Genomic DNA, 14,025 nt, shown 5'->3' with positions numbered 1-14,025 from the left:
CAGTTCCTTTCGAAATTAGACTTATTCGGGGAAACTATAGGCAAGTCAAGTGCAATTTACCAAAGTCATTGCATCAGGCTTATATGATAAACTGGTTGAAAAGTGCTCAAACTGAATGGATTTAATCACTCAGAGAACAAAAATCTCAATTGCACTTGATTGCTCACAGTATTTAATAGCATTATTGGGAATTGAAATCATATGCTGATGTTTTGCAAAGCTGAAAGGGCTAATTTGTCAACAAATCAAAAAGGTTACAGTTTACTGATAAGAAAACCTTTTTCGAATTAAAACACTTAAGGTGTTGTAAATAGTGAAATGCAATCAATACTGTATTTTCCTTAAGACTTTAATAGATTTCTCTCATTTCCTGTTATTTGCTCAATAAAAAGCAATAATTTCATTAATTTAAAATATTTGCGGACATGCTTCCGTTAAAAAAAATCCAAATTTTTGTGAGTTTAAACTAAATAAAAATATAAGTTATTGCATGCACTTTATTGTACGAAATAAATAATAAATAAATTCGATGTATGCGAATAAATCAAATCTCAAATGTATTTTCATATTTCGATAGAACCCTGGGCTTTTTTTTTTTGATGATGACAGCCAAAATCATTTGATACGGCGTAGCTGGCAAAAAGCAAAAAGCGGTTCAAGCTCGATTCAAATCAAATGTGAAAACAACAATAGTTTTCCCGGATCAGCGGATCGAAACAAGGGGACAAAGACTAACCTTATCAGCAGAACTAAATTAGTTGACGCCTGTTGTAAAAAAAAGGCGCCGCTTGTAACACTTTAGATTAATTACAAGTGCTATAAGGTTATTGGGTCTAAGGGTTTTTACTTGTGTTGACAATCCACGAAATAATTGTGCGCAAATTTAAGTCACCATTAGGGTGGAGTCCAAAAGGTTTTGTAAGTTCCATTGCCAAATTAACTCACTCACCGAGTGAGAAAAACCTTTGAGTGGTAGCTTTGAGCTAAACTCTTATCATTTGAGTGCAAGCTCTGCCGTGGAGGCTGTAAAAAAATGCTACTGAATCCATCCAGATGAAACGAAGACCAAACAAAACTCAGTTTGCGTCGAGCTCTGCAAAGAAACGGACGTGCGTGCTTTTAAGCCAGGATAACTGAGATTTCAGGACTCCAAGGCGGCAAAAATAATAATAAAGCGAAGCAGTGATATATTGTAGGTTCAAAAGTGACATTTTAATAATAATATAAAAATATAATTCAAAATGAAAATATAATTCAATTTAAAATATTTAAATATATTTTATAAAAAAATCCATTATAAAATCTAATTCAAAATTCTGCGGCCTAAACAGCTGTTGTCGGCCAACAAAAATCAATGGCAAGGCCAAATCGGGCCGACAAACGTTAGCAGACAGACTGAAAACAGTTTGCTGGCGTCTCTTTGGCGGTAACATCAAAAGGCATCCGCTTTCAAAGCAACAGCAGCTTTTTCCCCAAAAACGGAAGCTTTTCCGCAGCGCCTGTGTGTGTGTGTGTGTTTTTCCCTTTCCGTTTTTTGAGTTTGTGTTTTTTTCACGCTTCTGCGCGCCACTTTTTATTACATTTTCATTTGGGCCACCCGCCCGCTCTTTTTTCGGCTCATCTCTTAGAAACGCTCTTTACGGGTTGGCATAATTTTGTTCTGATTTGCAAAGATTTGCCTTTGTTTTGAGTTGGGTTACATGAACTTGACACCGAACGCAAACCAAATACCAGAAAGTTGCCAAATTAGCAGCATTTCGAATTACAAGCCACTTGAATAGCACTTAATCTTCACACTTTCCCTTTGCTTTAATCCGTCATAATTGTTATTTATTATTATCAATTTTCATTTTAAATTCCCTGCTGTGAAGCGTTTGAAATCGTTTTAATTCCTGCTGACATGTCAAAGTACAAAATTGCAATTAAATGTAAACACTCAACGTGGCTTAACTCAACTGTCCTGGAAAAAAAAGTTCCGTGCGGGGATTATCTGAAGTTGTGATAAAGCAACCACGTTCATAATTATTCAACAACAACTAGACATAAAAAAGTGGCTTAATTAAAGCGTTAAACGCGTGGGAATTGCGCAAACTGTAAAAACAACGATAGCAAAACTCAAAATATAATTAAGACTTGTACAGTGTTAAAGCATTTCGGGTATAAAAATGTTTATTTGAGTAAGGCGATAAAGAGAAACAAATTGAACAATTGCTTCTCTATGAAAAAACAATAATATAAACAGAATAATAGCGATATTAACCAGGAAAACACCGAGCAATATTTACGTATAATATAAAGCCATTAATAAACCACCACATAAATTCAATTTAAACGTTTGAAAGGAAAAACTTCAATGATTTCGGTGCACATGAAACCAATTAAACTGACGTTTTCGCAGGCATAAATTTGTGTGCTATTTGTGAGCGGAAAACAGTTGCCTACTTTTGAGTTACTGCCACTGCTTCTGGCCTTGCTGATGTTATAATGATATTTCCGGCTGCCATTTTTGCTGGCCGACCACTTGACTGCCATTTAAAATAATTATGATTACACGTTCGCAGCAGACGGCCCAGTGCAAACATTCGCGCGACAACAAACCCGAATAAACAGCAATTTAATTTAATAATTCAGCCGAGCACTTAGGCGCGAATATCATCGCACTGCAGTAGGGCAGTAGAGCCTCCGAAGAACCGACATGGGACCAATACGCAGCATCCTGGGCTTCTCCTTCCTGCTGCTCATCACCGGATTAGTGCCACAACACTCTGCCAGCGCATCCGAATCGGGTATGATGGGAATATGGGTTATCATTGTGCCATGGTAATTTCCGCAAATCAGATTAGCACAAAGACTATCATGCTTAGCTGGGATTCCCAATTGCAGTTGTTTTTCATGGCATTATCTTTCTACTTAAGAAATCTATTATCACCCAATGAAGATTTCAATTTAATTCTTGAAATTCGTACGAGGATCTCTACTGAGAAAACATGTTTCTTATAAACTTTATCATTTTTGAATTTCATTTGCGTTTTTGGAATGTGTTAATACAAGTTCAAGGACAATATTTTACAAAATGATAAGTTCGGTTAATTTTTATAAGCATTCAAAGCTGATGCGATTCCGGTCGGTAATCTTATTATTGTATTCTTCGCAGAAACTGAACAAATACCAAGCGGGCAAAGTTTTTCGATAATAAAAACCCCGGACCCATTACCAGCTTCAAGTGTATTTCAATTTACTGTTATTGTCGCTCAGTGGGCGCTATCTTTTATGCATGGGCGTGGCACGGGATGTGGGCGGGAATCGATGCCTGCTCCATTGAAATTACAAAAATAATGCCTTAGAAGTCAGTAAATAAATAAATATCTTATAGGCAACTTAGCTCCGGCTGGCCGTTAACAACGAAGCCGCGTTACTCATACGCCGCGTGAGCCGACAGAGACAAAGGACAAAAGACAGCGAAGACGCTCCCGGACTTTCAAACAGCCTTCACACCATGTGGTGTGGATGACACCCACATTGGTCGTGGGAGTGCTAGTGTTCGATATCGGGGGGCATAAATATTCATGCAGCACATTTGGAAAAACCAGGCAGCTGATAAGCTGGCGGGTGGCAACCCGCCCAGTGAGATTGTGAAAAATCTAAAGCAAAGCGCTTCAAAGGAGGAGCTCAATCCCCTACATACTTGTGTGTGTGTATCTGCTGGATTCTGGGCGCCGACTGCGGGCCTAAGATAACTTCAGTCACACATCCCTGGCCTGTTCGTTGCTCGTTAGTCCTTGTCCTTTTCCGAAAGCCATAAATTATGTATGCCGCACATTTTTAAGCGCAGCAATCCATCGAAGTGTCTGGGTCCTAAGTTGGCCAGGAATTCACAGAAACGGGAATTACTTTTCAAATACGTTACGGCTCCTTCCTTTTCCCCCTAAATCCGCGATTCAATTTATTGGCCTCGCTTCCCGAAACAAGTTTATTTAACATATAAATTGGCAAACATTTAAAACACGATTGCGCGGCCATTTGTTGCACTGTCCGATTTTCAGCAACAGTTGCCACACCATATGAAGCACAAAAGTTTGCCTCATTAGAGTGACTCTTGGCCTCTGCTCCGCGAATGATTTATGATGGCTGGCATGGTATCATGTACCCTAGGCCGAAAACAAAACCCTTAGCCGCCACATTTGCCCGCTCTTTTTTTATTGAAATACTTGAGGCGGAGTACAACTTCAATAAAGTGGAAAAAGGTGCCATAAACAACAAGCGGCGGGCCTTTTTTTTACGACACAACCCGCTGTGTGCGGAAGCAGATACTTCTCTAAACAAAGGCACAACATAAATAAATAAAAAAGCGGGGGAGAAAAACAATTGTAAACAGTGAAAAAGGAAAATCCCCTTAACTGTGGCACAAATTTTTCATTTATTTATTGAGACGAGACAGGACGAGATGAGGGTCAGCAGAAGTTGCGGGTAAAAGTGAAATTTACTTTCGCATTTTCCCTGTTTCTCTTCATTTTTTGTTGTCTTCCGCCGTTTAAATGAATCGGACAATTCAATTTATGCTCCGGCAGACAGACAAACTTCATTAGGACATCTTCCAATCCCAAAACCCGCGAATCAATAAAAATACTTTATGTTACATCGTTTCTTTTTGGGTTTGTTTTGTTTGTAAGTGAATATTAGATTTGTGAAATTTTTAAGACGTCACATCCACATCCCAAGCCGACTTAATTCCTACATTAATTTTACAAAATACATTTGCACAAAAGGAAGTCGAGAGGATATTGGAAAACGGCAAATATCAGAAAACTTTTAATGCGCCAAATCGATGAATGACCGCAAAAACTTTTCCTTTTTTCCCTTGGACACTTCCCAAGTACAAGGCAACTTTTCCAAGCACCAAGCTTTCGGCCTGTAAATGAGCTTGGGGACTGGTGTCCTGCTCCTTGAAGGGAAGGGAAGGAAGGTCCTGCATTGTTACCAAACTTTGTCGAGGTTAGTTCTCGGTGTCTGTATGGAAAGTTTTCGATGTATTTGCTCTGCCTTAAGTCGGCTGACTTTGTCACTTTTGTTGTCGCCAGTTGGGAACCTCAATTTGCGATAACCCCCGCGCCACCCAAAATCGATGTGTTGCACTGGAGTTTAATAAATATTTGTGAGAAGTCAGATAGACGTCGACTTTACCGGCGCAGGTGTGCCATTCATTTTCGCGCGACTTGACATCAGATTTTCTCGCCTCGCGGCGGCGAAAGCACTTTAAATGAATTGCATAATCTGCAGGGAGCCAGTCCTCCTCCCGCGAACGTTGCTATCGGGAATTAAGAGCCTGTCTGGCAGGGACACCCCACTTTGGCGCCAACTTGTTACCCCACGAAAGCCCCAAACCTTTTGCCCCAACGTTGTCGCGACGCGGCAGACTGTAAATAATGAAGTTTGCATCTGGGTGGCAAGTGGCAAAGCAGCTGCGAAAAGTGCTTTTAGGCACAGGAACAAAAAACGCATACATTTATTTAGATATATGTACTTCAACAAACTGTTGACCGACTAAAACAGGGGCCATTTACAAGTATAATTTCTGTGGAGAAAAACGCCCATTGAAAGCATGTTAGTGGCATAAAAATTCGATTTATTTCAAGTACGATTTATGTCTTCAAGTTTAGTTAGGGTAATTTGAATATAGAAGTCCTTAATATCACACATTTAATGGCTATATGTTTCTTTCTGTGTAATAAGAAATAGCAAATTGCTCATGAAAAATGTTTGTTTGTGCGTTAACTGAGGATAATAATGTCTTTAATCTTGTGTGTAATTTGCTGCTTATGACAGTCTTTTCGTTTTCCTATTAACAAATAAATCAATTATATGTTTGGTCTGAACTTGAGCAAGAAAATGTTCCACAATTAAAATTATCCACACCGCAATATGATATCATGCAATTATAAATATTTAAATCATTTCTTTTGACTTGCGGCGATGCTTTTGCTCATTAAGTACAGACTAAATCAAACCAAAAGCAAACCCCGTGAAACTAATCCCCCTTCTCAGCCTTTTTTAATGTTCTTTTCGGGACGCTAAATGCCGCTGTCTAGGTAAATACACCCCAGAACGTTTTCCGTTTCCCAGTTTCCCTGTTTCCCAGTTTTCTGAATCCCCAAACGCAAAACGCAGAACGTGATGCGCATTTTTCGCACTGCGGCGGCTGTGAGTCTGATTCCCCTGGGATTTGGCTTCCCCTTCGGGTACGGGTTTGGTTTTGGGGCTTCCGGGGGCTACAGTTGTGCACCGGAGTTCGGTGCTGCCACAAAACTTGCGCTTAAGTTTATGGCAAACGACTCTCGGTCGTTTGGGGGGCTAAAACTTCAACCGGCGGAGCAAACTGGGATCCTCTTAAAGCCATGTTGAAAGGAATGCAAATGTCATTCAAGGGAATTCGTTTGAATTAAAAGCCAAATTGTTTCCATTATACTAGAAACATAAAAAGCTGCAACATTAACAATAAGATTAGCTCAAAGCTCACTAAGTACTTTATAAAATATTTTAAATATGAATTTTAACAAAAGTAATTTAGTTTTCTTAACAGTAGCCCACAACACATTCTGCTGTCAATTGTTTAACGACACAAACTTAAATTAATCAAGAATTCCTTTTATCTTTTGATTGCATTTCCTTTACTTAGTCAACCAAACAAATTGTTTTCCTTAAAGCGAACCAGTTTAAGATTTTTGGAATGTTCGTTAGCCCTTTAAAGTCCACTGCTGGTGCATTTAAACGGGAAAGTCATAAAGTAAACTATGCATAAAATGGTAGAAAACTATTAAAACAAAAGCTGAAGCGGAAGCCGCAGGAACATAAAAATCACATTTATTTTTGACACACTTAACCATTCGAGCATTAAAAGTTTGCAAGCCATGCTGTGCGGGAGCATATACATATTTATGGGAATATTCTATCGAAGCCATTATCTCCAGCAGTTATGTAAAATTGATTTCAAACATTTACCCTTGCAGAGTCGACTTGCAGCGAGGAGCATTTCCGCTGCAGCTCCGGAAGATGCATTCCACAAAGATGGGTCTGCGATCGGGAGAACGACTGCGCCGATGGAAGCGACGAAGCTGGGAGCCTCTGCCGTAAGTATCAGCCATTATTTTTAATACAAGCGGTAGATATCGGCTAAAAAAAACGTTGAAAAAGTAATCGAGATAATTGGTAAAATAGGCAATAATATTTTGATAATAACCAATTATGAACTATCAACCAGACAAAAGAAAATACTCGAAAATTTCCTTTAAGCCGATATCTATAGTTCCCTTAATAAAAAATTATTAGTAAGAATTTTACAATATGGACAGGGGGTCTTTGCTCTCCCTCGAGATTTATGTGTAAAAATGGTGAGCAATGCATACACCGGGAATTTAGATGTGATGGCGACTTGGACTGTCGCGACGGGTCCGACGAATTGGAATGTGGCAGTAAGCGAAAAGAATGAATTACTTCTCCTCACATTTGCATACTAACTGGAGGATTTGCCCATCACTAAAACCAAAAGCAAGAGAAGCTGGGTCACTTAATCGAAATTTAAATGCACGCCCCATGAAGAACCCCGGTTCACCCCGGAGATCTGGACGGGACTTTATGACTTGCTTGGGACTGACCAGACCATAAATTAATGTCAGTCCTTGCGGACAATATCGCGACGTGACCATCGGCGGAACTAATTTGTATTTATGCATTAGGCGCACTTCTTTTCTTCTTTCCTTTTTGGACGTTTTCCACTTTCCTCTTCGCATTTTTATGCACAGTAACTTGTTTAGTGGTTTATTGTCTGTGACATAATTTTCCAACTATATGGGAGGGCTTGGTCAGAGAAGAGGAGGGAAAATCTTTTTATGTCGGAGCAAATTTCAGCGAAGTAATTGAAAAAATGATGCGATTTTTATGATGTTATCCTTGATGAAAATAAAAAGCGGTAATCAAAAGGCGAACGCAGCTCCAAATTGAGCCTGTGGTTTATACGACTCACAGTTTGGCTACCAGGAGGCCAGGGTACACAGCTGTGCTCAAAATAGTAGCAGTTATCAGGCAAAAAAAAGAAAAATATAAAATACAACAACAAATAATTCTGTTGTTTAAATAAAAAAAAATATATTTTAAAGTAGATTTTTTGTGTGCATATATATATTTAAATGTTATTAAAAATATGCTTTAAATTACAAAATTAATCTTTCTCCTCCGAGATTTCGGAAATGTTTACTTACAATTTTGATTAAGTTCTCACTTTTTTTTTAGTTTTCTTAAACTTTTGCTACTATTGCATTCATGAAAACTGTATATGTGTGTATACATAAAGCTGCGCCGACTCATGTAAATGGATATGTGTTCCTTTTTATGACTTTTATGTGCTTTAAAATTGTCATCAAACCTTGTTGACATTTCTGCTTTCATGCAGCTACCGTTGTGAATCTTAATTTAACTTGGTTTTTGCGGACAACAATTTCAGCTCGCTGGGAAGGATTACTCCCTCAAAAACTGATACTTTCAGCTATCGTTCCCGCCCCGTTATTTAATTCCATTTAACACTCCACTCGGACTCTTCATATCTTTGTTTACCATTATGTGGGAACTTTACTTCCCGTTGAGCGAATGGGGGGAACGAGTGGGGAGAATTGAACAATAAACAAAACGCAAACTGCCCCACAAAGGCATTAAGCTTCATTGGCTTTCAAGTGCCTGGGAGTTGGGGGGTGTTGGGGGGCGGGCGGAACGGGAACAGGGATGGGGAAGGGGGCGTGGCAGCTGCACTCGACCAGGACATGTCTTGTACATGGTCTAAAAAGCATTTTAAATAAAATTAAAATCAAATTGCAAGTATATGGGGTTTGGCGTCAGATAACAAGAAAATGCTATTGAATACAATACCAAAGTTCTGGCAGGATGTGTGAGTATGGAAAGGAGAAGGGGGAGGGGGAAGAGGGTTGGGGGAAAGGGGGGTGACCTCGGTGGTCCATTGACTGCGACCCACGACAGCAAATTGATTCTGCCAGGACTCACAAAAGCTGAAGTCGAGGAAGAAGCTGAGTCTCCATGGACTCACGAGAATGAAACGTCCATTCAGCCAAGTAGTTACCTCCGAATGGATGAAAATGGAAAGTTTTATACACACCCGTACGTACACGAAGGCCCCCCGGTGAATGTTTTCCTTGCAAGCCATGGGAAAATGTAATGAAGCCATAAATTATGGTTGGCAAAATGATATTGGATAATTGAATATATATCGGCTGCCTGGGCAAAACGATATAATCAAAAAGTTTTTTCAACTGACCATGAAAGGCGGTAGGTTAACGGGAAATGATTTTAATGTGAATGCCGCCCCAAGCCTTTTAAAAAAGAAAATCGAATATTTAACAAAATTTTCGGAATGCTTTCGCTGGCATCCTTGCAATTTCTGTAAATATTCAGCTTGCGAACGACGAATAAATTCGGTAAGCTGGTCACAGTAAATTCCAATTAAAGGCGTATCACGCATACGACGCGTTGTACATGCTAAGCAACCGCCAAAAATGGCGAATGCCAAGAAGCGAATAATAATAAATTAATTTATTTGCAACGATGTCAGAAATTTCCGCCGTACGCCGAGCACGTGTAAACGGTAAACAAATAGACAGGACCAAGGACGAAGGACAAAGGCAGAAGGCAGGAAAGGAAAAAGGGAAAGGGGAAAGGGAAGAGGAGGCAGACAAAACGCCAAAAAGCATATTCAAATATGTGGCTCAGACATAAGATTTTATTGCCAACACGCATACACGGTCGCAGCGGGGATGTACGTACATAATCATATCAGCGAAAATCACACATACGCAGCGTGGAACAAAGCACCGTGTAGGCAATGAATGAGAGAAAGAAAGCGAAAGAACGGAAGCGAGGCACGGAGAACTGCCACACTAATACGCATTAAGGGTTAAACACAAGCGTTTTAATGTGCCTCTGTGTGTGTACGTGTGAGTGTGTGTGAGTGTGTGGGTGTGTGGATGTGGGAGCGTTGTCAGCTTTGTTTAATGTCCGCTCCTTTGGCAAGGATAACTTCAATGGAGGTCTCTCTCTCTTGTGTGAGGGTGTGCGATAATTGCTTTAATGCATACGCATGTGTGCGTTTTAACTTTATGGAGTGTTGGCTGATAATGTCTTAATTACTGCCTAGATAAAATGCCAACTGTTTAGCCCCCGAATGGTTGCGCCTGTGTGTCGGCATGACAACTATGTTTACCACTCGGAGAACGGTTGCTATCCCCGCCTCCGAACGGCAGCTGCTTATAAACTTAATTACAGGACAGCCCTCGGTTGCCTACTTTAAGGCGGCCTTCCTATCTCAAGGAGAATAAGTGCCATTAGCCAGGCAGTTAGAGGGTTTTTTCGGTCCCTTTATGATTGTATCCTGGAAGACAACTCTTCAAGTTTCTTTAGATAATGCAGAATGAGCAGTGAAATAATCTTGTAAACTTGTTTTATTTATTTTATTTAGTTTCAGAAACGTTTGTCTCACAAAACTTATATATTGTGGGAAATGGACACCTTGAAATACTTTCATACTCTACACAACTCTCAACTCCAAAAATATCTCGATCTACTTTCTTTTAGGAAGCCCAACTTGCTCGCCCGAGCAGTTTGCCTGCAAGTCCGGGGGCGAGTGCATTCCCTTGTCCTGGATGTGCGATCAGACCAAAGATTGCCGCGACGGAAGCGATGAGGCCCAGTGCAGTAAGCCATAACCGATTATTTCCTAGCCTCTTTTACTGCTTGGTGTTGGTTGCTTTAATAACGGAATTTTATTTGGATTTTTCCCCTTTTATGCTTGGTGTTGGTTGCTTTTTGTTCCCGTAGACTGTAGTGTATTTTTCCCTGCACTTAAGTGTGCCATGAACACATTTCCCTGAAACTTGTGTGTGATGCTATGCTATGCTAAAACTCGCATGCAATAAAGCACAAATATTTACGCACACACATGAAGGCAACACTTTGGATAGCTGTGTTTGCGCTGTTTCTGTTGTTGTCACTTTCACATCCCTTCCATATCCTATATGCTTTCTTTGTTTGTTGGCAATTTTTGTAATGGTGTTGGCTTTTCCCAAGCAAATGTTCCCGCCCCAAAGCCTGACTCTTTGTGGCTCAAGCAATTCCCCACTTCATTCCATCCCATCCCATTCCATCTACTAACTAACTAATCTAATCACGAAATCCTCCCCGAAATCGCATCGAAAAAGCCGAGCTAATCATTGTAATGAACTTTGTGCAGATCGGACGTGTCGCTCGGACGAGTTCACCTGCGGCAACGGACGTTGCATCCAGAATCGCTTTGTGTGCGACGATGACGACGATTGCGGCGACAACTCGGATGAGAAGAACTGCGGCACAAAGCCGGAATGCACCGCGGATGAATTCAAATGTAACAGCGGTACCTGCATCCCTGCAATGTGGCGCTGCGACGGAGACTCCGACTGCAGAGACCGCGAAGATGAACGGGTAAGCTTTACAATTAGTTTAAAAAATTAATCTGTAAACACTATTTGGTTCCATCAAAGTATACATGTTCTTCAGCATTTAACAAACAAATTACGATAAAACAGCTGGTCAAATAATCAAACAAAAACGTAATATTTCAGTAGCTTGAAACTCTTTTACCCTTTACCTTCAACTTGCAATGAAAATTGATAGGAGCACATTATCAAGCCACACATACAGGCACAACACACACACCGAGCTGTTCAACAGCCCTCGCATATAAATATGTATTTGTGTGGAGCGAGCTAGGAAGCATAAATTATGCAAGACGCGAGCATTATTCAAAACTGGCAACGACGACGAGGACCGTGTCGGCAACTGTTTCCCATAAACATTTATATGTATGACGCATGGCTTTTGTTGTCAGTAGGGTGTGCCCGAAATTCTACGGCACCGAATGGCAATAAAAACACTAGGGGAAACTATCCCAGCAAACCCTTTTTTCAATGCTCTTTAAGCTGTTTTCGACATCGAGTAAAAGTATGGTGTGCAGAATATATAAACATAGAACTATCAACACAGAACTATCAAACAAAATTAGATATAAAATGCACTTTTAAATGAAATGAAATTGTAGAACTAAATACATGTTGCAAAGATCTAGTGCGTCCAATAACTCTTCTTACAGAGCGTATAAAATGTGGAAAATGCTTTCAGACATCCCTTAAAAGTATGCAACACAAAAAATGCAGGCAACGGCCACAGGGACCTACTATATATATGTATGTGTATATGCGTGTGTGTGTGCGTGCTATTGCATGAGAGTGTGTGTTTGTGAACCGAGCTTAGCTGCCTGAATATTTGGTTGGCACTTAACAAGAAAAGCAAACTGTTGTAGCAGCAGTAAAGTTAACTTCCTTTATCCTCGCCACGCGCAGAGATTCATCTCTCTGGGGGAAGCCTGTTAAAGGACGATATCCTTGAAATTGTATTTAGGTATTTTTAAGTACCCAACCGACTGAATAATGATATAATTTTTAAATATGTATATATCAAACTGTTGTCTTTCTCCTTTTTACAGAACTGCTCCCGCACAATCAATTTTTGTCAGAGGCACGAGTTCCAGTGCTCGGATTTAATCACCTGCCTGGATATGTCGTGGTTGTGCGATGGAGAGGCCGACTGTCCCAATGGCGAGGACGAGTCGCAGGAGCGCTGCCCCGCCGTGTCCTGTCGTCCGGATCAGTTCCAGTGCGACGATCGCAGCTGCATCGCCGGCCATTTGACGTGCAACGGTGAGAGGAACTGTCCGGATGGCAGTGACGAGAAGAAGTGCAACATCAATGCGGTCCCGAGGACTTGCAACGCCACCACCGAGTTCGATTGCGGTGGAGGGCAGTGCATCCCCCTTAGCCAGGTCTGCGATCGCAGGAAGAACTGCCCGAATGGCGAGGACGAACCCGCTGGCAAGTGCGGCGTGAACGAGTGCGCCTCCAAGAACGGCGGTTGCATGCACCAATGTGTTGACCTTAAGGTGGGCCACCGCTGCGAGTGCCACGAAGGCTACAAGCTCGCGGCGGACAACCACACCTGCGTGGACATCGACGAGTGTGAGATCCATGGCATCTGCTCCCAGGTGTGCGTCAATGAGATCGGCGCCTTCAAGTGCGAGTGCGAGGCGGGCTACATGAGACTGCTAAGTAATCACACAAGGTGCAAGGCCAGCGAAGGACACGCCTCCCTGCTCCTCGCCAGACGTCATGACATCCGCAAGATCTCTCTCGATCGCCCGGAAATGACTTCTATAGTAAATAGTACAAAGTCAGCCACTGCTTTGGATTTCGTATTCCGCACAGGAATGATTTTCTGGAGCGACGTCACCACGAAAAGCATTTACAAGGCTCCGATCGATGAGGGCAACGAGAAGACCGTGGTGCTGTCCAAGTCCTCGGTGACCTCGGATGGCCTGGCTGTGGACTGGATCTACAACCACGTCTACTACACGGACACCGCCAAGTGCACCATTGAGCTGACGAACTTCGAGGGCAGCATGGGCAAGGTTCTGGTGAAGGATGCGCTGGACATTCCGCGTTCAATTGCCCTGGATCCCATCGAGGGCTGGATGTACTGGTCTGACTGGGGAGCATCGCCCAGGATCGAGAGAGCGGGCATGGATGGCTCCCATCGAACCACGATCATCAGCTACGATGTGAAGTGGCCCAATGGCATCACCCTGGACTTGGTTCAAAAGCGCCTCTACTGGGTGGACGGCAAGCTGAACTCCATCTCCTCTTCCAACTACGATGGCTCGCAAAGGAGGCAAGTTCTCGCCTCCGAGGAATACCTGAAGCACCCCTTCTCGATCACCACCTTCGAGGATTACGTCTACTGGACGGATTGGGACAAACAGGCCGTCTTCAAGGCCAACAAGTTCAACGGGGAAGATGTACAAGCTGTCACAGCGACGCACATGGTAAGCATTTGCCCGATTCATAAATAAACAACATTTACTTGAATTAAATTATCAAAGCAGGA

At 41.7% G+C, this 14,025-nt stretch overlaps 1 protein-coding gene across 12 annotated transcripts in view; it reads left to right on the top strand.

Annotated features, from left to right (window-relative positions):
• Window positions 1–14,025, top strand: part of LOC108095768 (low-density lipoprotein receptor) — a 31,529-nt gene that overhangs the window by 9,920 nt on the left and 7,584 nt on the right. For 5 of the 12 annotated variants that reach the window (XR_001771677.2, XM_017197003.2, XM_017197007.2 and 2 more), the window contains exons 4-7: window positions 7,005–7,124; window positions 10,630–10,749; window positions 11,285–11,511; window positions 12,572–13,963. Coding sequence is in view for 10 of the 12 variants with exons in the window: in XM_017197003.2 (XP_017052492.1) it covers window positions 7,005–7,124; window positions 10,630–10,749; window positions 11,285–11,511; window positions 12,572–13,963 (1,859 nt within the window). In the remaining 2 variants the exon portion in view is untranslated. Of the gene's footprint in view, window positions 1–1,077; window positions 1,193–2,561; window positions 2,787–7,004; window positions 7,125–7,346; window positions 7,467–10,629; window positions 10,750–11,284; window positions 11,512–12,571; window positions 13,964–14,025 lie in introns of those variants that run through there. The other 7 variants (XM_017197011.2, XM_017197009.2, XM_017197010.2 and 4 more) reach the window with 5 other exon arrangements.

Source organism: Drosophila ficusphila, unplaced genomic scaffold (assembly GCF_018152265.1).
Source record: "Drosophila ficusphila isolate 14025-0441.05 unplaced genomic scaffold, ASM1815226v1 contig_791, whole genome shotgun sequence".
Lineage (NCBI taxonomy): Eukaryota > Metazoa > Arthropoda > Insecta > Diptera > Drosophilidae > Drosophila > Drosophila ficusphila.
This window is presented reverse-complemented; position numbering and strand designations above follow the sequence as displayed.